Consider the following 24,634-nt stretch of genomic DNA (forward strand, 5'->3'; position numbering starts at 1 on the left):
CGGCCCGCTTGAATTCTACAAACCAGTCGAATGCTGTAATCTTGGATGGTCCTTCATACCCAAAGGCAGAATGAATCCGATCGATGTATTTTTGTTTTTTTTTTTTTTTGTTAGAGTTAGGCCACATTTGAAATCGTAAAAATTCATTGCACGAAATTGACTTTTTAAGGTGTTTTTGACACGATGCTAAGTACAATATATAAAAATTTAAAATTTTATATTTTCGAAATGACACAGCCAACAAATGATTTCTATTAGTCAATTCCAGAAAATTTTAAGGTTACCCACGTATTGTATTGTATTGCAAGAGAAATCTGCATATTTTGCACAATGAATGTTGCGATTTATTTTCCTTTTACATAGAAGTGAAAAAGAAGATACATAAATTACTCCGATGAATGCATAATAAAAATCCGCATATGCATATAAATGGCAAAATATCTTCATAGTTAAAAATTAATAATTTTTTTGCTGAAGCATTATTTTCTATTTTGTAGACGTCTTAATTTTCAAAAAGATTTAGAAAGCAAAAAATGGAGTGGAAAGGTTTGCGTGACCTCGAGCGTATATATTGGGTTGGGAAATAAGTTCGTAGCGTTTTCTCCGAAGACTTTTATAATAAGTTAATCAATTATATATTCGCCGCTGATGTTTACAACCTCTTCCCACCTCTGGACCAATTTGTTGATGTCATCCCGCCAAAAATCGCCTGGTCTGGTGTCACAGGAGATGATGAGCCAGTTTTAAGGACCTCTTTGCTATCGAAGCAAACCATTTGGTTTGGCAGGGCGCGGAAAAGATGGTAATTGGTAGGTGCAATGTCCGAAGAATATGGCGTTACCTTCCATTCGTGCTCTTGAAGTGCGGCTTTGATGACTTGTGGAACATGGCGCCTGGCGTTGTCTTGAAGGAGTATAGTTTGACCATGTCGATCAGGTATTTTCAGTCAAATACGAATAGTCTCATTCACGCGGTGTAGCTGTGGTATTATTTTCGAGCATTTCCCAGTACACCAAGCCCTCCCAGTCCCACCAAACACATATCATGATGTTCTTTGCATGAAGATTCGGCTTGTCTCTCGGCTTTGGCGTATCTTCTGGAGCCAGCCACTTCTTTCTTTACTTCATTTTACCATTTCTCATCTCATGTGACGATTCGCTACAAAAAGCGCTATTTATGACCGCGTGTTGGTTGATGGCGGGCGAGATGCTGAGAATCAATTTGAAGGTGACTTTCTTTGTTTTTTTTCGTTAAGCTCGTGAGGCATCTAGGCTCCCAAGTTTTCGGTAAATGAAGGGGATTGAGAAACGTTTTATGATCCTAGTTAATTTTTTCCGCCAATTCACGACAGGTTAGGCGACCGTTATCCTTCAAAAGTTATTTAAACCGTTCTTCATCGAATTCAAAAGACCTCCGTGCTATAGACTCGCCTATGACACCTTCTCCATACACGTCGCAAATGTCCCGGGCTACTTCGGCAGCTTTTTGACCTCGATGAAAAGCAAAGAAAAGCAGGTGTCGAAAATGTTGATTTTTGCCTGCTGGGTATTCCATTTCTAAGCCTCAAAACTAATAAAAAATTAAATAACTCAAAAATACAATACAATTAGCATAGTTTTGTAGAGCTGAAATAGTTCTATCGAGTGAATACTTACCCTTTGCCAAACAGCAAACAAAATTAAAGAAAATATAAAAACGCTATGACGCTATTACCCAACCAACACATACCAAGGCGAATCTATTAAAGGTGGTGTTGGTAAATCAGCTGATTTGTTTTTTTTTTCTTTCGCCGTGTCCATGTGGCTGTCAGCTCAGAATGAAACAAGGCGAATTCATTATTTGTTTTCTAGTTTCCCAATACTTTGCTTTGACAATCAAACGTACAGAACATTGTTGTTGGTCGATTGCCACCACCTTTAGCTTCAGCTTCTCCATGTTCGGTGACAAAATTTGTGTTCGATTTCAGTTGAACTTCGGTCGAACTTTCTTAATTTTTATTCCTTACACCCAAAACAGCCTTTGGCATTTACATAATAAAGGCATAATATTGAAAAAATACTAATTTTTTATTAAATAGTAAATTGGATACTTATTTTAATGTTAATTAAAATACTGAATTTTTAAGAAGTCCATGATTGCTTATTACTTGACTTTTTGAAAATGTTCGGTTCGGTAGATGCTCGATCGTTCGCTACTCGACCGTTCTCTGCTCTTTTTTCTATTTTCTGGTACATATTTCATTCTAGGCCTGGTGAACTTAGCATCGAGATTTTTATTTTAAATCTTAAAAATACACGAAACGAAGATTATATGCAGAAGACGATAAAGACTTCTTAAAGTTGGAAACGCTGAGTTGTACGAACTTTATTAACCACATAACTCGATTTTTCCGCATAGATCGAAGTATTTCATTATCAGAATATTCGAAATGTCCATAAGAAGGGTGCGGGTACCGTAACGGTTGAGGAACAAAGAGAATGACAGTAGGTTTCTATATCCACCGTCTCTCCAAAATATATGAATTTTTTTATTATTCGTTTTATTAAAAAAAATTAAATGTTATAGAATTCAAAAATCGCAATTTTTATTGAAGGATTTTTTGTTATTAACAAATCTAATTAACGAATTTTCATAATAACTCGTAAGCCTTAACCCTTATTGTAGTAATTGACTGGCGGTCCTTTATTGTAGTAGTTCGGTGGACCTTTATTATTCTGTTGCTGCTGGGCAAGCAATAATGGATAGGCGTATGCTGCTTGATAAGCAGTACAATCTGGACACACTCCCGGTTGCCCAGGTGGTCCGTGTGCACCCGGTTCGCCTGGTGCACCAACAACGCCAGCTTCCCCAGGTCTGCCTGGCAAACCATCCACACAACGTCCTTCAGGCCCTTGCGGCCCAGGTGCACCCATTTGTCCCGGATGACCAACGCCATCGTCCCCACGATCACCCTTTTGTCCCTCTGGTCCACGAGGACCAGCTTCACCTTGTGGCCCTTGTAGGCCGGGAATACCAGGGTAGCCACGTTCACCCGGTGGACCTTGCAGTCCCGAATCACCTAAAATAAAGATGTAAACGTGTAAAATAGTTAGCCAGAAGTTTTTGCAAACAATATATACCCTGTATTCCTGGAGATCCTGGTGGCCCAGGGCGTCCATAACCACGTCGACCTGGTGGACCAGGTGGTCCCGTCAAAGTCGAAGCAATTTCACTAATGTAATCTAAGAGCAAATATTAAAATCAAGTGTTTTGCAATACAACTGGAGACATTTTTTTTTACCTCTAACAACAGCCAAGCAAATCTCTCGTATTTCACGTTCCTCTACATTTCTTACCTCGCTGTGTATTGTACCTGATTCACCTGGCGGTCCGGGAGGTCCGGCAGGTCCTGGTGGTCCTACAAAACCACGTTCCCCTTTCTCTCCTGGCAGTCCGGTTTCACCACGTTCCCCCATACCTCCGTCCAATCCTGGTATACCACGCTCTCCCTTTTGTCCGATGGCTCCTGGTAAGCCTGGCATACCTGACACACCTCTGGAACCTAACAAATCAGTTGTTATGTTCGCTACACTTTCTCTGATTTTCTCATCGCTTATAAAAGCTCCTGTGGGCCCTGGGGGCCCCGGTGGTCCCATGGCGCCGGATTCTCCTTTTTGTCCCGGTACACCATCAAAACCTCGAGCTCCTGGCAAGCCTCGCTGCCCTTCTGCTCCAGTTAAGCCAGGCATGCCAAAATCACCCGGCTCACCTTTTTCACCTTTACTTAAGCGACCATCGAACTGGCTGCCATATGGGCTGGGTTGACCAGGCGTGCCTTCGAAACCCTTTAACATGAAATTTGTGTTATTCATAGTGGATAGCAGATTTCTTTTAGCTTAACTTACTCGTGGACCAGGTGGACCAGGTGGTCCGGGCGGTCCTCTAGGGCACACTTCCGGGCAAGCATGCAATTCTTGTCCCTGCAGCGCAGAGGGAGTAGAAGACAGCATAAATGGCCGGTAAGTAGTTGACGTGAGAAATGTTAAGTCCGGACGACGAGGTGTTGGCGAAGACACCACGGTGGGTCGTGGTGCGGGAAGCGGTTCTTTTTCCACCATCTCTTTAGGAGCTCTTGCGTATTTGGGAATATCCTCACAGGTGGCCCGTTCAGGCTTATCAACATCACAGCTAAAGATCATCCATTGCAAGTCAATCTAAAAAGAATAACGGTTTCTGAGTGTATTTTTATACCTAGTTCAGTATATTGACTTATCTTACAGGCACTGTGCTTTTAGTTTTGCAATCCCGTGCCACTGTAAAGGCACCTTCAGTCGAGTCGATTGGACTGCGCACATCCAGCGGTGTATACAGGCTGCCATTTCTATCAGGTACAGGCTCGCAATCGACCCACAGTCGCACAGCATCCTGAGTAACGCCCAGCATTACTTTGTGCCATGAGTGGTCAAATATCTAATTAAAATGCATAATTATTACAGACTAAAAAATAAGTATGTCCATAACAAGTTTCCAAAGCTTACTTCTAACTCCTCGAATGTTACTGTCTGTAGTGAACCATCATATTTTGGAAGCGAAAATTCAAGCGCATTGTAAATTGGATTCATGATCACACTCATCTGAGATTCATATCTATAGTTTGAGAGCTCGAAGAGAAACCACTCATTTGGCGGATCGAATTCGGGTACACGAAAAGTGCACTCAAATGAAAATGCATCAGGCACACCTTTGGGGAATGCTTGTGAGGACTCGATAGTCATATTGGAGTACTCCTCGAAGTGATAAGCGGTCTGATATCCAGTCGAACCAATTATTTGACTGACGCCCTGATATTGGTGATAGTACTCGTCAAAGTGATACGAAGAGATGATATCATAATTCGTAAGATCAGGATCACCAGCTCGTTGCACGCTGCAAGGACTCACCGGCACAAATTCCTCGTCATCATATGCGCCAATGTCGAAATTTTCTTATAGAGAAGAATAGCAAAAGCTTTTGATATGAATTTGTAAAGGAGTATTTGCTGAGTTTTTAGAAAATATGTACTCAATTTGTGAGGGTTTCGAAAAATTTATTGAAAAAAAAATTACATAAATTTTGATGCCTGACTCGGGGAAACCTCCCGCCTGCTTCGGAGCCCACTTCTCCAGCTACCTCTTTCCGTTAAAAATCTGTTTCCACACATGTCAGAGGAATGAGGGGGAGGGAAGGTCAAAACATCCCATCTAATTAAATACTCGAGTTACTTCATCTTTATGGTATAGACCGTATCATGCACGGAAGTACGGCCGTTTTTATTATCATACTCACAAATAATTTTAACCTCAGCGGACGCCGTAGCGGAATGGGTTGGTGCGTGACTACCATTCGGAATTCACAGAGAGAATGTAGGTTCGAATCTTCGTCAACCACTAAAATTAAGAAACAGTTTTTCTCTAATAGCGGTCGCCCCTCGGCAAGCAATGGCAAACCTCCGAGTTTATTTCTGCCATGACAAAGCTCCTCATAAATATATCTGCCGTTCGGAGTCGGCTTGAAACTGTAGGTCCCTCCATTTGTGGAACAACATCAAGACGCCCGCCACAAATAGGAGGAGGAGCTCGGCCAAACACCCAAAAGGGGTGTACGCGCCAATTAAATATATATTTTTAATCTGAACTGGAGTTTTGAATTACACAATGAGGAGCGGATGACGGCACGAATTTCACTCTTGGCAGAAGATTGAGTCGATACTTTTCGCTAGAGAAACGTCGATGCTAGACGCGGTCACGTTGTGAAGTGACAAATTAGTCGAAAAAACATTTCTTACCGCCATGAGAGCCCCCATACACTTACTTTCTGGACGTGTCTCAATGTCTGTTTAAGCGTTTAGCCAGAACACAATTCGGTATGTGGTTAAAAAGTGATTTATTAATGTCTGGTTAGCGCATTTCTGTCAGTTAACTTCCGATAAACTTTGTCGAAAGGTGCGATACCATAACAAAAATTAGCAGCTGAAATCAGCTGAAAATCTATACTTTAATAAAACAGTGGAAAAGTCGTATCAGTGCATTGAAAGTTTCTTTAAACGGATGACCGAAGTTGATGTAGGGAAAGTTTAGAATTTGGAATTTTAGAGTTCTTATTTGTCTTCCTGTTTGAACCCGCTAATCTTCCAAACTACTGACTGGATTTTCATGCGGCTGTAACTCGTAAGGATATCGCAAATCGGTTGTAATATATAAATAGAGTATATTTTATCAAAATCAGAGTATGGATAAAAAAGATATTCCAATTTAAAATTGAATACAAAGAAAATTTATTTTGCAACAAATTCTTTTGAATTAATTTTTTTCAGCGAGATCAACGTGTATCGGTGTTTTTTTTTGTTGCTGATTTATTTTTGATTTTTTTTTTAAGTGTTCGCCTAAAAGCGTTTTTTGTTGGTTTGGCCAAACTGTCGCACGCTGGCCAATAAAGTGGCCTTACTCAAAATTGTTGTTTTTAAACCTATTTCTTTTTCTTTGAAATGACAAAATTATATTTGGAAAATACGATGCACTCTGATCCGCACTTCCTCTGCCAGTGTTTCTCTACATACGAGCGCTTATTAGCTTTAAATACCTTATTAGTGCGAGCTTCCAGCCCTTAAATAAGTTTTTTTTTTTTGCTTTGAGTTATGACGATTTAAATGTTAGCGCCCCGTATGTTTGTTAATTCTTCAGTGAATCAGGAAATAGTGTCACCAGCCGGGGTTATCAGCATTTGTATGTCATTCATGCTAGCATAGCTGGACGCCAAATATTGAGCTTTATTTCATTGGGCTAGCATTTTTTTCGTTGAATGTGAGGTGTCAAAAATTACACTGCCCTGCATCGGTTTTGCGAATAAGATGGGACCTAGTGATCCCGAAGGGAATTTTCGAGCTAAGCACGAATCCGAGTTCAAAAATTTTCCATCACGTCAGGTTTTCGAGAAAAAGGGGGTTGAAACCCCTAAAAATAGCGTATTTGGCCATTGTTCAAAAATTGTGGAGCAGAACCCTGACGTGCTACGATCTTCGTTATTGTCAGTAATTGAAGGTTGAACTTTGCTCTTTGAAATAAGCCCAAACCCAAATTGTTCGCATGCACCCTTAGAGTAGGGGGTGTACTTATGTCTACGGGGGTAGAGAAAAAAATGAACATAGGAAATTATCTACACTCAAGATAAGATATAATGAAAAGTGCAGTGTTCCTAAGGTATTTAGTGTCGCTGATTACAAATCTGAAGTCAAACATTCCATTTAAAAAGAAATAAAAAAAAATAAAAAATAGATAAGTTCCTATGTTCATTTTTTTCAGCTAGACCATGTGACATCGATCGGAACAGGAGATAATTGGACGGCGTAACATCTGAAGAATATGGCGGGTGAGGTAGGACTTCCCATTTCAGTGTTTTCATGTAGGTTTGAACGTGTTTGGCAACTTGAGGCCGAGCGTTGTCAAGCAGTAGAATCACTTTTTCATGCCTCTCCGCGTATTGCGGCCGCTTCTCGCACAGTGATCGGCTCAAACGCATGAATTGAAGTCGATACCGATCCCCAGTGTTGGTTTCAGTTGCGTTTAACAGTTTATAATAAATAGCACCAACTTGGTCCTACCAAATACATAGCATCATAGCCTTCGCAGCGTGAATATTCTGCCAAGGCTATGACGTAGAAGCATGGCCGGGCAGTCTCCATGGCTTTCTTTTCTTTGTATTGCTGTAATGAATCGAGTTTTCATCACCCGTCGCGATGCGATGAAGAAAATCCTTGCTTTTTTGCCGCTGGAGCAGTTGTTCACTGGCAAAAAAACGACGTTCAACATCCCTTGGTTTTAACTCATAAGGAACCCAAGTCCCCTGTTTCTGAATCTTTGGGAATGATGGTTTAACTACATCCGTGAGTGAAGAACCTGTGGGATTAAACATCAGCAACTGTTTCACAGCAGCCACGAATGTGATTTCATCGAGAAAGTGGTGTATGTTTTTCATAGGCTCTTGTCTTGGTAATCCACAGTGAAAAGTAATTAATAATTCATTTTTTGTGTTTTTGCTGATACACAATTTTTATGTAAAGAAAAAGCAATGCAAAGAAGGCTGAAATGGCAAAACTTTTTGAATAATTTTTTAGGAAAAAATTTTACACTTTCAAGTGGAAACGTCAGCTAGTACTTTCAAAATTCGGCAGTTGCCACAAAGTAAACTTATATTAAAGTAATTATATATAAATTCTATTAATAAGCCAACAACAAAATAAATCTGACACCACCACAGGCCTAATCTAATCACTGATCGCCCTGAACTTTTCGCGCAGTATTATCATTCTCGTGCGGAAAAAAATTGTATTAAAAAAATATCATTACCCTTGAGAAAACAAATTGAGTTCTGAAACTACGAGTGAATTTTAAGCTTAAAATTCGTATTATAAAACATTGAGCAATACTTTTGAACGGAAATGAGTTATGCAGATCTAAATTTATTTTATTTTGAGAGGTGAGAATAGTATTTTGTACGCTGAACACCGGTTTGTCCTCCAAAAGTTCTCATTTAAACGAAGCATTAAGAAAAGTGGGGGCAAAAGCCCATAAAAACTTAAAAACCCGACGTGCTCGCGAATTCAACCTGTACTCAAATTCAAGTTTGAATTTTATACTGGAAAAACCACATATGCAAATTCCAAAACTAAACAAAAAAAACACAAAAAAAAAATAATTAAAATGAAATGGAGTTAACCCTTTAGAGCCCAAATGTTAAGATCTAATTTCAACGTATTAAATAACATTGAGTTAAAAGAATCGAAATTCAAAATGACGAACGAAAAATAAAAAAGTACGGCTTGTTGTTGTTGTTGCAGTTCACTAGGTCCTGTCAGTGCGGTGTAGTAACCGACCGTCATCGTTTAGCTCATCTAATGGTAACGCCAGGACACTCGCTGTTCTTCCAGAGGGAGAAGCATTTTAGGTAAGGGGGCTTAAGAGGGCATGCGAATGGGTAATTAGTATCGTGCGATGTAGCTCCGCTAGCCCTGTCTGGTGCACTGAACCAAAAAGTACGAGTATTCATCTCCATTTTTTTTTTTTTTTCAAAATAGGAATTTAAACACTTTTGAGCCTCAGAATCGTGTTCAGTACACAAAAATACACCGAAATGCAGTCTCATATGAAAACAAACAAAATGGAATTTTGTAGACTTGTGTACAGCTTAAATGTACTTTTCGTATCCTTTTTTCGCATTTGGCGCTTTTCCATTTATTTGTATTAAATTTAAACTGTGACTTTATGATTATCATCTTTAGCTAAAGTTTGAGATTATTTCACAAAAATGGTCAACTTTTATTGTTTTTGGAATGTCGAGCACTCCTTTTACTTTTGATTTCTAAATTTTAAGCGAAAATACTGTCTATTTTTCGTAATCAAAAAAATTATCACACACACACACGCACCAATTTGTCGTTTTGATATTTCAGCAAAATTCGGTAGAGGCACCACTACCAATGTCACGAATAGTAATGACACCGCTCTGAAAGCCATTTCGCCAAGTTTTTAATAAAATTTCTGTAAAAAACTATTGCAATTTCTATTAACTAAACTCTTTTCATATTTCCAAAATTTCTGCAAATGTTTTAATTTACAGATTTTTCAATCAAATCAAAGTTCCTCGATTGCCGAGGACCGCCACGCAACTGAAAAATTGATAAATCAGATCGCTTCAACTAGCCATCCGCGATCAACCATTAATATGTATGTGTGTGTATGTACATAAGTATGTAAATATGTTTATACCTTTAATCTACGCAATTGTCACATTAACGAGACCTATGAATGATCTTTTTGTGTTAGTTTCTCAACTCCGTTTGCATTGCTGGCGGTTTCCGATTACACGCCTCACCTTATCACCCACGAATTTGGTTGTAGCCATGGAGAAAAGCACTCGGATTTTAATCGTTTTAACAGTTGCTCTATTAGACGACATATATTTGCATGTATGTACACATATATATACAAACATTTGATGACCATTTAGCCATCTATAAAGATCTATTCAGAACTCTAGCCTTTCTATGAGATAGTGGGCCAAAGAAGCAATGCTTTGTGTGTCATAGTGTGTGTAAACATATGACACCATTTTCAGTCCATTAATGATTTTAAGAGAAACATACACACACATACACAATCATACTTCGGCACATATTCTTTATATATACAAGTCCATGCATGGATCAGTTGACAAATTGAAATTTTTAGCAATGACCTTGACTTGAAAAAATATAAAACCGGCCTAGAAGTAAAGAAAAATAATGTTTAGAATATTATTACGTATGTACATGTGTAGGTATGTGAGTTAGACAATAATTCTATGGGCTGGATGTTGAAAGATTTCCCAATTTGGCCCAATGAAATCGAGAGCGATTCCCATATTTCATCAATGCTTCCATATACGCTTAAAACATCTGGAATTCTTCCAACTAAGTATCATATTTTCAGTGAACAGCTTGCCTCCGTAAACTACCTTGGGTCTGCTTATGAAGCAAATAATTTGTAACAATTGAGAGAAACAGCTGATCGTAAAGTAAAAATAAACTCGAATTAAAATTTGCGAATTGAGTCAAAATTTTAAATTTAAATAAAAATGGTGATTAAAATGGAAAATGTATGTAAATATGCATTCTAACAAAAAAAAAAAAAAAAACACCGGAAATTGTTTAATAAAACGCAAAATAATTGTTTAATCATCAAAATTTATTTTTTTCGCCTTCAAAATAGGCTCCATCGAAGCAATACACCTATGCCAACGATTAGTGCAGTCATCAAAGCTCCTTTTAAACGCGTTTGAAGAAATCTTCTTCAACTCCTTCAGCGAATTCTCCTTAATGGCCTCTATCGACGCAAAGCGGCGTCTGCGGAGTGGCAGTTTAAGTTTTGGGAAAAGGAAAAAGTCTCAGGGGGCTATATCCGGTGAATACGGTGGTTGTTCGATGATATTCGTCAAGTTTTTGGTCAAAAAAAGTGTTCACAATGTGAGCCTTGTGAGACGGTGCAAGATCTATGAGTTTTCTTTCCACAAATTGGGCAGGTTTCCTACGCACATTCTCTCTCAAACGTCGCATGACTTCCAAATAATATTCTTTATTTATGGTAGAATCATTTGGAACGAGTTCCGAGTGCACAACTCCATGATAATCAATGAAAACGAGTAGTACGAATTTCATTTTGAACGACTTTGACGTGGTTTTTTGGGTTTCGGTTCATGTGGATAGCGCCATTCAGCCGCCATTGACTGGTTTGCATGTCAAACTCATAAACCCACGTCTCATCACCTGTTATGATGCGCTGGATAAACGTTGGATCCGAATTCACTTGCTCAAGCATGTCTTCAGCCACCTTTTCCCATGAATTTGCAAGAAATACAACTCTCTCGCAACATGTCGAGCAGCCACGCGTCTCATGCCCAATTGATGGTGTAAAATGTTGCGAATTGATTCGTGAGACACGCTAAGGTCACAAGCTACCTCCCTCAAACTTAAATGATCGTTTGGTGGTTTTCGAGCACCATTTCCTTGACTTTGTTGACGTTTTCATCTATTAAAGATGTTGGTGGGCGACCGTGGGCAAATCATCCACGACTTCTCGGCCCTCTGCAAAAGACTTATACCACTCGCATACCCGTGTTTTTGATAAAGCACACTCGCCATAGGCTTTCGGAAACATTTTCAACGATTCGTCATACGAAATGCCGTTCAAAACAGAAAATTTAGGACAAATTCTTTGTTCGATATTTTTATCCATATTGAAAATCGCAGGGCACACCTGCGGTTGACTGATATAATTAAATGCCAAAAAAAAGCCAATTGACAGATCACCCTCAAACTCTGCGACACTATAGGCAACAGTTGTACCAACATTCCAGCAAAAAAAAATTTAGACATTTGAGTAAAGCGCGCTTTTTAAATGCACATTTCTCGATATTTTTTTGACAGAATATATTTTAGATAAAATTTATAAGGTTTGTTTGAAGTGATATATTAAACAAGAATCGGCAAATTTTATAGAGGCATGTACTTCTGAATCACAGCCCCCAGTTACCGTTGCTGCAGTTTCCAAAATACGAATCGACAGCAGCATTGAAGGTATCTTCATAAAATATAATCGCGTAATGTTAAGCTCGTTATTTAGCATTTTATTTGCTTTAATTTTTTTTAATTTAATACGAGGTAGCTCAACTAAATTTTCATTTTTAATTTTTGGGATTTTTCCCGCCAACAATTTAATGAGTTGTTCGTAAAATTTGCAAATTGTTACTAGCTTTGCGTTCATATATTGTACTTTTTTTGATATTTTTCTCTTTGAGAGCGAATTCTCGGAAATTAAGTTACTGGCAAGTTACTGAATAATTTTTACATAAAAAGACCTTTTGTTGACCTTGGTGTCGGTTTTGGCTCAGACTTCACCTTTATCAATCACATCACTGTCATCATGATCATAGCAATTACCGCTCGGATTAAGCCAGCGCTTTCTTCACAATCGCGCTTCATACGACTCGGTTCCTAGCGTCGTTCCGCCTAGCATTTACAACGCGTAAATCTGCATCATCATCATCTGCCCATCTTCTTGGGGGTCTTCCACGCTTTTTACTGTCCATAATAAGAGAGTTGAAGGTATTTTTCGTAATTCCGCTGTCGTCCACCTCAGATGTTTTCCCTGGCAGGGTCATTGATACAAAAGGAGCGAGTTTCTTCGACACTCCTTGCCGACGAAGTATTAAAGGTGGTTTGTTTCTATCGATGCCCTGAAAAGCATGGCATTCTGCCGACTTTATTTCCGTGAATCACCGTACCTACATTAGCTTAGCGAAGTTAATTGGGTCGACTTCATGGAACTTATTGAGAACACCTTCGCCATCTTTCCCATTCCGGCTGGACGCAAGAGTTTGTGTAGGTCAATTCCACAAGGTGATAATGACTGCTGAAACACATTCTCTCATAAAGGATCTCAATTCAAAGATTACAACTAGAAAATCAATGCAAATGAACGAAGTGTGTTGATGATCCCAAGATCTGCAATTTTACCTCTGGGGTGAGTAGCTTCGTCCATCTTTAAGTCCCACTAAAGTACCTAATAGTGATTGTGTTTCGTCGGACACGAAGAGATGCGCGAACTTTTTCAGCTGATAATTTATTATATGGCCTCGGTATAAGAGCCTTACTTTTTCGAAAATGAAACTGGAGCAACAGTTACGGTGAATGGATTGAGCTATTGAAGGAGGATTAAGAATTTTTTATGACCGGAATTGGATTGTATGGATCTGACAACGTTTATTTTCAACAAGACGGTGCTACGTGCCACACAAGCAACAAAACCATTGATCTTTTATCAAAATAACACCTCTTATTGGTAAACCCTTTACATCCTGCGGTGGAAAAGGTGAAAAGATGGATAACCTGAAGGCTGCACAACCTACCAAAAAACTAAACGCTACTTATAATGCCTGAAAAATGGGAAATATGAAGAGTGCCAACTATTGAAACTTTCGAAATCTGACAGCCAAGGGGACTCATATCGCCGCATATCTCTCCACTCCCACATTTCACGAAACACATGGCGGATAACATAGTTTACGTAAAGTGTGCAGTACCACCATAGCACTTAGCGCTATGAATACTCAGATAAATCGAGGAAGCTTGCCTATTAGCGCTAGACTTGCCAAAGGTTTTCGATGCTTTCAGTCATACTACGCTACTACTTTACATTGCGAGCTCCACTATATCTGCGGCACTGATACCAACGTGGTCGGTAATTGTCCATAAAATTTCGAAGTCAAACATCCAAATGAAAGAGAAGAATGTCGAGGATGCCAAAGAATGGTATCCTTTTTTCCTGCTTTTCAACTTCTACATTCTTAAGCTCTCCCAACGCCATTCTATTGACGTTCGTCAATAATATCGATGGCTTTTAGTCTAACAACGTCCAACCGGTTCTTAACTTACGAGTTGCTGAAAAAACTTAACATTTCGAAAATGTTTGTTTACCGCACTGAAGTGACAAACAGAAATCCCCTTAGAAAACAGAAAAGTAATGTATCGACCAGATCCATGTCACGACTAATTAGAGATGATCTCCACATGAAAGGCTTCCGTCGCTCACCTGGTCATCTTTTGACAATGCGTTTGAAGAAGATTAGACTCAGCAGATGCAAGCAAAGCTGAGAAAATTTTCACTGCTGAAAAAGTTTTTAATAAGAAAAACGACCAAATCTATGCTTAAATTTCTGAAGACGTAAAAAATGTTGTTGCAAGGGTTCAGCGTAGCCAGCATCCAGTCTCCGTAATGGTTTGGTGGGGAGTGTCTTGTAAAGGCGGTACATCTCTTCATTTCTGCGCAAAAGGGGTTATGACCGAGGTAAAAGTGTACTAGGAGTATATCTTGGAAGGCGTGGTGAAGCAGTTGAACAGTACTCTCTTCAATGGAGAGTGTTGGATCTTCCAGCAAGATTCCGCTCCAGCCCATAAGGCAAAAACCACCCAGCAGTAGATAAAAAATAATATTTCTGGGTTCATAGCCGCAGAAAATTGGCCGCCTGGAATCCATTGGACTGCAGTTTCTGGTCAGAGTTGGAGAACATAGCTTGTCGAAGACCTCCCAGAAATTTGGAGAGTTTCAAACAATCTTTGGCTCGAACAGCGACGTCAATATCTATGGAAATAGTGCGTGCTGCAATAGCTGAATGTCCTACTTGCTTAAAGATGTGTGTAAAAGTAAATGGTGACAATTTCGAATGAAAATTAAACATTTTTTTTTATTATTTACAGGATTTTATAAAATTAACTTCATTAAAAAAAGTATTATAATTTCATTTCTATAACGGACTTTACTTTTAACAGAACTTATGACATATTAAGTTGTATCTTGGAGTAACTCGAATCCGTCGAAATGAAGGAGTGAGACAAGTTTTAATTAAATTTGAAAGCATGAATAAATGTACAAAAAGGAGGTTTTCAACCGACCTTAAGATCTCTAGTGCTCTCTACTCCACACAGTACCTCATATAAACCTAATTTTCTTTCCAACTTACAAAAAAATAAATTCCCGAATTAATAAATATGGATGAATTGATAATCTTTGGCAAGATTTAAATCTGGGTCGTTCTGGTGACAAAAAAAAAAAAACGCATTCGGTAGATGTCTTAAAAACTATTTTTCAATGTCTAAATAGCCAATATCAGATCACAGAACAAAACCTAGCAGCTGATATCAGTGAAAATAATGAATAACAGTTTTTTTTTGCTTATAAAGATTTTTTGTTGCAATAATGGAACATTTGAAGTGAACTCACTTTCTGCGAATATACGAAAAGACATAGGTTTTCTAATTATTTTAGCTAAAATTTGCAACGCTATTGTAAGGCTTTCTTAATATTTTACTAAAATCCCAATTCGCTTCACCTAGCAAGAAACCGTTTCCATCCCTTCATATGTGGGCAAAATTTACCACGGACTATAAATTTAGTTTTACTTATAAATGAGGAGATTTTCGAATTAATTTCTGTAAATCGTTCTAATATATGTGGCAACGAGAGTTGTTGTCTTTTTTCCATTCTCTATTCATTGTCTCATTCGTCTTCTCCGTGTTCTTGACTCGCACGTTTTTTGATGTATTTGCATGTGTGTGTGTACCGTTTTTGCTTTTGCGTGTGAAATTTGTAATCCAAGATATAAGCAGAGAATAATAAGTGCGTAATCAATTAATTTATTTCATCAAAATAGATCAAATATATCGTTAAAATCTGCGAAATCAGGGAATAAAACAATAAAGTGCAAAAAGAAAAATCAAAAACAAGTTTTAGACACGCAGTGACGAAAATGAGCGACGAGGAAAGGGATATTGACATTGAAAGTGATGTAAGGAAACATCAGCCACAAAACAGCAACAAAACCTATTGCCAAGCAAAACAAACAAACTTATTTATGAATTTTATTGCAATAACCAATTGGTTTATTTTCTTATTCATAGGATGATAATGATTCAGATACTGGTGCGCAATCATCCAGGCATACAAGTACTCAAAATTTCACGCAGGTGAGTGTCTGTCGCTATGTAACGTTTTGTGTTGGCGAGCGCGTGCTGTTGAATATAGGCAAAAAGGGTGGGCATTCACAGTGGGTGGGGAGGGTTACTTTTTATGGTTTACTGACCTCCACACCCCGTAAAGCGACTTCATTTGCAGTGCCTATATACAATAACAGAAGTAAATTATTTCTAGGCCGAAAAACGTGCACATCACAATGCATTGGAAAGAAAAAGACGAGATCACATAAAGGAAAGTTTTACCAGTCTTCGTGAAGCTGTGCCAGCACTTAAGGGTGAAAAGGTATTAAATACATTAGTTTGCTGGCACATAGTGTTACAGAATTTATCCCATTGTACCCTGCCATAGGCCAGCCGTGCACAAATACTAAAGAAGACTACAGAATGCATACAAGTGATGAGACGAAAAATACAATCGAATCAAAAAGATGTGGAGGACATTAAGAAGCAAAATGCAATACTGGAAGCCCAAAGTAAGCAAAAACAAAAAAAAATAGTGTTTTATTAATTCATATTAAGCAAAAAGCTCATCTTACATTTATCGAGTTGAATTAAATATTTAAAGTGTTTAAAAATTACATTTTTTCCTTAATAGTCCGCATGCTTGAAGAGGCGAAGAAGGGCTATGTGATAGATCCCAACGAATATCAACAACTGAATCAAGAGTATCAAGCTACCGCAGCTGATAGCTCTGATGGTGACGATCAAGATTTCAGCAGACGCAGCAAAAAAATGAAGACATCCTATCAAACATAGGTCATGCTAGACTTCAATCCACGCTGTGCACAACCGTGGATTACATAGCGCAAATGGCGTCCAAATATTTTGTAGGTGGCCCACCCCTTTTATATTTACAAGAAAACTTCCCTCTTATGAGAGACGAATCAATTAAGCTAAGTACTCGTACAGTCTAATGATGATAGAATGGAACTTCTTTTACAATACATATAACTAGTTTGTAGGCTATCTTCTTTTAGATTTTATTTACATTTAAAAATAAATCACAAATATATATTTTTTATGTTTACAAAAATAGTTTATTCTTTTATATTCGCAATCTTGTGAAATTATCACTTCATGCGTTTTATCAATTTTTTCAATCTGCATGCAACAAACAGTTTGAAGAGAATTGATCTCAGTTGCGGTTAATATTTTTTAACTAATTTTCTTTACACCATTTCGCCTCTAGCGATGTATTCACTTAATTTTAATAACAACATAAAGTACTAAAAATACGAACAGTATGAATAGAAACATGTAGCACATGTGGCGACTGCCTCCATTCTTCCCCAGTCGTACCACACGCGCCATTGTGTTGCCAAGGAAGCCACCCGTCCGATCCATATCATCATCAATACCGCGCAATAGCTTGTCTTGGTAGCGCACCTCATTTCCAATATCTATAGTGAGTGATTTTAACGCTCCGATTTTATGTTTTAGATCTTCTGCAGCGCGTTCGTTCTCTTCTTCAAGAGCATCGTGTGGCAGCGCGCTCTGCCCTGTTGTCTGATTAAGTGGTTGGTAGGGATAATTGTTCCGTCGCATACTGTTGCTGGAATGCGCCAGATCTATGCTGGGAATGTTGTAATAAAGCTATTTTTTACGAAAGAGGTGAAATGATTTGCAGTTTTGTTGACACGTCAGTTAAATGGCCAAACTCAATTTGAGATATAATACTAGTTTATTTTTATTGCATTTGAGTTTCTCTCGCCTACTTGCGCGCTAATAATTCACTGACTTTTGTTTCTACCGACTATTTATGTTTTGATTTCACATTCAGTCGAAACTTTTATAACTAATTAGTTTTTAATTGCCTCAGCTCCTTTTGCAAATCAGTGAAGTGAATTTAGGAAAATAGTTCACAATAAACACGTACGAAGAATATAAAAACATCACAGTGGTAGAACAAATAATTTTTTTTTGCAGAAATGAAGAGGCGAAAACGGCGCTATTGATTTACATTTAAATGGTAAAAAAACATATACAAATATAATTTTTTAGCGGTAAAATATGATTAAATTATTGTTCAGTGATTATGAAAATTGAAATATGGCCTAGCAACTCTGCTCACTTCACATTCACAATCAAGTAAACAAATAAATACGCTGACAGCTGTCATGCGAGCATTGTTGTTTGGCATTTGACGGGATTCGTTGTGGTTTTGCAGTATTCATTTGCGCACTTGTTAAGATAATCATGATTCTTAATTTTCAAAATTAAATATTGCAGAATTCAAAAAATCAATGCTAAATTAATATAAAGTGTGAATGTTACAATAAATATCTGGTAGTTGTTAACGTTTGCTGCCTTAATAGGGGTAGTAAAAAAGTGTAGGCAGCAACTAAAATCCCCACAAAAAAAAAACAAATACGCGAACAATAGCACGTACAAATTGACTGGTAGAGGTAGAGCAAAACGCAAAACGGTATCGCTTTATTAGAAGGACGTTGACCAAAATAATAACAAAGTAGAGGTAAGCAAAAAGAGTGTTATGCGTAATTTTATTTACGTATCTCTTGAGTAATCAATAATTAGTTCATATTGTGAATAAACAATTTCGAAGTAAATTTGCAAGTTGTATGCATTATAAGTAACTTGTTTTTAAATAAAACAGTTATAAAATTATTTACAATTGAATAAATATGACTTTTTATTTGTTTGTCTCTTATTGTCGTATATTTATTGTGTTATATGAGGAACAGCTGAACTACAGCAAATATAGATATTTTTACTTTATCAGTTAAGCATATCTGCTTTTCATAAAACAACTGCATTACTTGCAACTTTCGCGCTTGAATGAAATAAATGAAAGTCATCTCTTATTCTAATTTCGACTTAATTAATTGTATCGTTCTGTTCATGTTTTTGTTGTAGAAGTAGCTTTATTACCCGCATTGTTGTTGTAGCAGTAATATAAGTCAGTTCAGTCATTAGTCTTGCTTGCCTTTGCCTGCCTTATTAGTTGTTGTTGTTGTATCAGTTTACTATGATTTGTTAGTATTTTTATATGCTTGCTTGTAGGTACTTATTTATAATATAAATAAATATATATGTGAACTTTCTTAATCGATATCAGTTGGCACTTCGCCTTGGTGGCAATTTGCCAATTCTCAAATTATACTTGTCGTTTTTATTGTCCTGCATGCTGGTCGATTGTTAAGCTTTTTTAGTTAGTATTTGTCCCATTTCACTGCAAAAAAATATCTTTAATCGGGACAGTTCAAGTTCATAGCATCAAAAGCTTGGAAAACTGGTTACTTAATCTTCAACTCCTCCTTGTTTTCTAATCAGTGTGTCAGTAGGTTAGTATGTCACACCGATCTTTGTTTACACACAGAAACATGTATAATTTGCATGCAAATATAATTATTTATGCGCGTATCTGTTTATACAACAAATTACTTAGTTTTATTTGCGTCTCATGCCAGCGCTAACACATGCAAACATTATTGATAAGCCAGTTACAAATGATATTTACAGTACTCTTTTGTTTGTTTTGTAATTGTAGCGTGTATTGAACTTTGAAACATGTCCACTGCGGAGCCTACCAGCGCACCAGTGCTTGGGCTGATTGGGAAGCTGGCGCAGTCATTTGGCGCCACTGAAGCTGCATTACGCCTGTTAATCTCTATTTTTGCAGGTAAATTGGGCAATTTTATATTTTTCCCGTGCTTTGTGGAAGCAAATAATCCTTGATTTTCATTGTTTTTCAGGATATGCCATTGCTTTCTTATATCGTAAATTTATCGTCCTTCAGCCAAACAAATTATTGCATCATATTTATTTCGTCGCATGGGGTTTGCTGCTATGCCTCTTTAATTTCGGCAATAACACCTGCCACTCGCTCATTGCTGTCGCCACCACTTATGTTCTAGCACGATTACTACGCTCAGCTCCACGTGAACTCATCATTATCAATTTCGTCTTTCACATGTCATATCTGCTTGTGGGCTACTATTACACAGAGAGTAATGAATATGACATCCTATGGACAATGCCGCATTGTGTGATGGTGTTGCGTTTGATTGGTTTTGGGTTCGACATAACCGACGGCCTGAAAGAGCGTGCAAAGCTTTCTAAAGAGCAACAGGAAAATGCAATTGCCGAGCTACCCTCACTGCTTGAGCTGTTTGCTTTTGCTTATTTCCCTTGTTCGTTTTTAATTGGACCACAGTTTGCATACCGTCGCTATCAGCGTTTTATTAGTGGTGAATTCCGACAATACGAAGGTGGTGTGAATGCTGGTCTCAAGCGTATGTCTATTGGATTTGTATACTTAATCATTAGACAAATAGGTGCCACATATTTTCCTGACTCCTACTTCATTTCGGATGAATACCCGAAAGTGCCTTACTTTTGGCGGCTTGTCTATTTGGGTGTGTGGGCAAAATTGGCATTGTCCAAGTACGTCGCATGTTGGCTACTAACAGAGGGTGCGCTCATGATTTTAGGTAAGTAGCGTTTTGTTTTTTGTCAAAAGTATGGAATTTTTTAAATAGCGCTTATGTTTTAGGCATTTCACATGCGGGAAAGAAGGAAAATGGCGAAAACGATTGGTCTGGTTGTTCAAATGTAAATCTTATAATATTAGAAACTGGCTATTCAATGCAACATTACGTGCATTCATTTAATGTCAATACGAATCAGTGGGTCGGCCAATATGTCTATAAGCGGTTAAAGTTTCTTAACAATCGCACGATCAGCTACGCTGCTGCTTTGGGTTTCTTGGCTGTATGGCATGGCTTCCACAGTGGCTATTACATGGCTTTTCTGAATGAGTACATGACTGTAACGGTGGAGAAGCAAGTAAGTATGATTAAAAGTTAGTCACAATATTTTATATAATTTTCTTTTTATACTTTACCACCCACAGTTTGCCAGTGTTTGGGCAAAGACCAACATTGACGTGTACGCCGATCTTATTAGTCCACCATTTGTATATCCCGTACTGAAATACTGCGTACAAAAGCTTTATGATCTCTTCTATATTGGCTGGTGTATGACACCGTTCATTCTGTACAGTTATCCGCGTTGGATGAAAGCCTATAGTTCGGTCAATTATTTTGCTTTTGTTGCTATCATCGTGTGGACGATTTTCTATCAAGCATTTAAATATTTTGAGCGTTCGGCAAAGCGGCGTGAACAGGATAATACTTTTGGACGCGCAACAACACTTTCGCCAACTGTGGAGGAGAAAATTGACGAGAACCGAAATTAGTAAATGTACTTATAAATAAGTGGCACGAGAAATTGATAGGGGGGAGTATAGATATATATATGTATATATATATATTTATATATATTCGGTGGAATGTGGTGTAACTGCTAATAATGAAACTGGCAGCTTGTTGTATAAACTGTGCAAAAAGAAAAGGCTGTTAAAAAAAATGAAATTCGCGAAAATAAGACACATATTTTTATAAGAGTCTAAATATTTTTTTTTTTTTTGTAATAAGATGAGTTTATAGGTTCTTTGCTTTTGATGCTTGAGGGGGGAGCCTGGTTTATTTTTTTTTTTAAGGAAAAAAATTAATTTAGCACTGCAAAGTTTTTTCTATCTTTTAATGAACATTTAAAAAGTATAAAAAATGTTTGTACTGGTTAAAATAAGTTGACAAAAATGTTTAACATAGAAATTAGTAGAGCGCTGCAACGCTGGAGTTTCCAACTGGCGTACAAGATACAGCTCGTAATTATTATCTAAAGCAAAAAATTCAAATGGATTTTTAATTATCATAATTTTTTATTCTGGATGACCTAAGAAAACTGAGAGAAATTCCAAAATTTCAACTTTTTGGAGGTTTAAAAAAAAAAAATGCCTTCAACTTGATATAAAAATCTTGAAAATTTTTTTTAATCTATTTTGTTTGTTCAAATAGAAGAGAATTTAATACTGAAGAGAACAAGCTATGATTAATTTCAAAAGGTTCATTAGTATTTTTTCATTCATATACGCCAATTCAAAGAAATCATAAAAATGAAAAGTCGAGAAAAGAAGATAAAGTTTGTACTATAGCTGTCCGGTCACAGCGTAACTACCTAACGCTTGCCTACCTTTGGCTTTGTATCTACGGAAAAATTGAGAATTAGGCTCTGTAACTTTGTGTGAATATTCTGAAATATATTAGGAATCGCTTAAAATGAAAAAAAACATTGATTTTTTTGACCTTATAAACCAGGCTCCCCCCTTAAACAAAAAATGTTAAAATTGGCTGTAAATTTCCGGTTAGTGGCTTTGAACAAAATTCAATACTGGCTATATTTCGAATGCATAGTATTATTGTCGGAAGTGCTATATACACATTTTTTTTCTTTTTTGTTTTTTTATTTGGTCATTTTGTATTTTGCAACACCGCAGCCTTCTAGTCAGTAATTACATTTATTTAATTCATATCACACATTGCATAAGTTTACATCCTGCAAATCTCAGGCACACCCAATTGTACATATATATATATAAATAATTAATTGATCAAATTAGACGCGTTTTCTCATAAGTTAAATATTATATAAATTTTTTCATATACAAATCCTAATTTCAAAACTTGTAAACTTACGTAGTCGCAATGCTTAATGTTCTATTTGTACTAGTTAATTATTTCCTAAGTGTAAATGACGCGCATCATTTGCAGAGGCTTACCAAAATATATACTTACAATCGTTGACTGCAATTACCCAACATAAAAGCTGTTACAACTCAACCAACAAATATATTTATCTGACCTTTATGTGCATACAAAAATAGTACTTAAAATAAAGATTTATGGATGCTGTCGGAAATATAAGATGAGATGTAGCATTAATTAATTTTGAAAATAAACAAGTCAATTTTCCTCAATTATGCGCAGAAAATGTGGTTTATGTATACAGTGACTCACAGCTTATTTAATGCAGTCAAAAAAATTATTAAAATATCGAATATATTTTATGGAATTTCCATTACAGAAAAAATTCTCTTTTGATTCAGCACAACTTTTAATCGGTAATTCATAGATTCTACAAGTTTTGCTGTATAATCGGAACGAATTTTAGCCCATTCTTCCTGTAGTGCCCGTTTCAGATCAGAAGTACAGGGTGGCTGATGAAAGCCGCTACCAAAAACAAATTGAATAACTTTTTTTCTTTTTAAGTTATCTGTTCCATTTTTGTTTTAATTTGCAGATTGATCTTTAAAATTTATTAAAATGGATAACTGGGACACGCAAACAAGAATTTGGATAGTCCGCCGCTATCACGCACTGGAGTCCGTAGTTTTGGTACAGAGAGAGTACAGGCGGATGTTTGGCGGCGATCCCCCGAGCAGATGGACCATAATGAGACTGGTGAATAATTTTGCTGAGCAAGGAACAGTCGCAAGAAGGCCTTACCATCGAAACCCACCAGTTCGGACGGAGGAAACGATCGCTGCTGTAGCTGCAGCTATACAAAGCAATCCAAGGGTTTCAACAAGAAGCTTATCTGCGCAACTTGGTGTCAGCCGACAGTCTTTGCAAACAATAATGCACAAAGATTTAGACTTATTTCCCTACAAAATTCTAATGGTTAACAAACTGAATGCAGCAGACTTGCCGATTCGCTTGGAATTTTGCCAGAAGATCCTGCAAAGGTGGAAGAAGACCAAAACATGTTAAACTGCCTTTTCATGTCTGATGAGGCCCATTTCGATTTAAACGGCAATGTGAACAAACAAAATTGTCGAATATGGAGTACTTCTAACCCACAGATACTCCACGAGACGGAATTGCATCCTCTTCGCGTGACAGTGTGGTGTGCGGTTTCTTCACGCTGTATTGTCGGGCCTTATTTTTTTGAAGAAAATGGTCACACCGTTACGGTTACTGGAGACCGTTATTTGAAAATGCTGAAAGAATTTTTCTATCCAGAACTACGCCGAAAGAGAATTCCTTTCAACTCTGTGTGGTTTCAACAAGATGGGGCAACGTCTCACATAGCCCAGACTGTTATGACAGAGTTGCGACGAAAATTTCCCAATAAACTGATTTCAAGAAACTCCGAATTTCGTTGGCCCCCCAGGTCGCCTGACCTTACTGCACCTGACTTTTCCTTGTGGGGTTTATGTAAACAAGAAGTTTATAAAACAAAGCCAACAAATTTGGATGAACTAAAACAATCCATTCGGGCAACAATTGCGGCTATTCCTGTCGCAACTCTCAAAGCAGCAATGAACAACTTTTTACTAAGATGCCGCACTTGTGTCAACGAGCATGGGGGGCATTTAAATTCAATTATTTTTAAAACTAGTTAAGCTACATTTAATAAAATTTAATGACCTTCAACTTGAAAAAAAATAAATGAATTCCATACACTAAAAGAAAAGTTATTTGAGTTTCTTAATGTAGCAAAATTCATCAGCCACCCTGTATTAGAAATGTTCTGGTTTCTTATTCTACGTTGAGATTTGGACTCTGTGCAGGTGTCTGTACTACATGTGGGCAGTTCCAGACAAGCCAAGTTTTTAAAATACCAGAGGTATGCTTGTGATCGTTGTCTTGGTAGAACCTAAACGAATCCCTAATAGCCATTTTATCCGCATTT

The 24,634-nt window shown here is 37.4% G+C and overlaps 4 protein-coding genes across 4 annotated transcripts; 2 read left to right on the forward strand and 2 right to left on the reverse strand.

Annotated features, from left to right (window-relative positions):
• Positions 1-2,559: 2,559 nt before the first annotated feature.
• Positions 2,560-9,667, reverse strand: LOC128860411 (collagen alpha-1(IX) chain-like). The gene is made up of 7 exons (XM_054097937.1): positions 9,440-9,667; positions 4,518-4,963; positions 4,258-4,449; positions 3,885-4,193; positions 3,281-3,824; positions 3,120-3,221; positions 2,560-3,058 (listed from the first exon to the last, which is right to left on the reverse strand). Exons 1-7 carry the CDS (start codon positions 9,525-9,527, stop codon positions 2,649-2,651), a joined length of 2,091 nt encoding a protein of 696 aa, XP_053953912.1. The 5' UTR covers positions 9,528-9,667; the 3' UTR covers positions 2,560-2,648.
• A 5,971-nt stretch (positions 9,668-15,638) lies between these two features.
• LOC128860417 (protein max) lies at positions 15,639-17,113 on the forward strand. The gene is made up of 5 exons (XM_054097942.1): positions 15,639-15,891; positions 16,004-16,069; positions 16,254-16,361; positions 16,428-16,551; positions 16,674-17,113. The coding sequence occupies exons 1-5, from the start codon at positions 15,853-15,855 to the stop codon at positions 16,832-16,834; spliced, it is 498 nt and encodes a 165-aa protein (XP_053953917.1). The 5' UTR covers positions 15,639-15,852; the 3' UTR covers positions 16,835-17,113.
• Positions 17,091-17,967, reverse strand: LOC128860419 (BET1 homolog). The gene has a single exon (XM_054097945.1). It carries the CDS (start codon positions 17,621-17,623, stop codon positions 17,276-17,278), a length of 348 nt encoding a protein of 115 aa, XP_053953920.1. The 5' UTR covers positions 17,624-17,967; the 3' UTR covers positions 17,091-17,275.
• Positions 17,968-18,200: 233 nt separating this feature from the next.
• On the forward strand, positions 18,201-22,930 carry LOC128860412 (lysophospholipid acyltransferase 5). Its single transcript, XM_054097938.1, has 5 exons — positions 18,201-18,551; positions 19,587-19,718; positions 19,792-20,529; positions 20,592-20,884; positions 20,952-22,930. The coding sequence occupies exons 2-5, from the start codon at positions 19,607-19,609 to the stop codon at positions 21,294-21,296; spliced, it is 1,488 nt and encodes a 495-aa protein (XP_053953913.1). The 5' UTR covers positions 18,201-18,551; positions 19,587-19,606; the 3' UTR covers positions 21,297-22,930.
• The last annotated feature ends 1,704 nt before the right edge of the window (positions 22,931-24,634 follow it).

Source organism: Anastrepha ludens, chromosome 4, assembly GCF_028408465.1.
Source record: "Anastrepha ludens isolate Willacy chromosome 4, idAnaLude1.1, whole genome shotgun sequence".
Taxonomy (NCBI): Eukaryota; Metazoa; Arthropoda; class Insecta; order Diptera; family Tephritidae; genus Anastrepha; species Anastrepha ludens.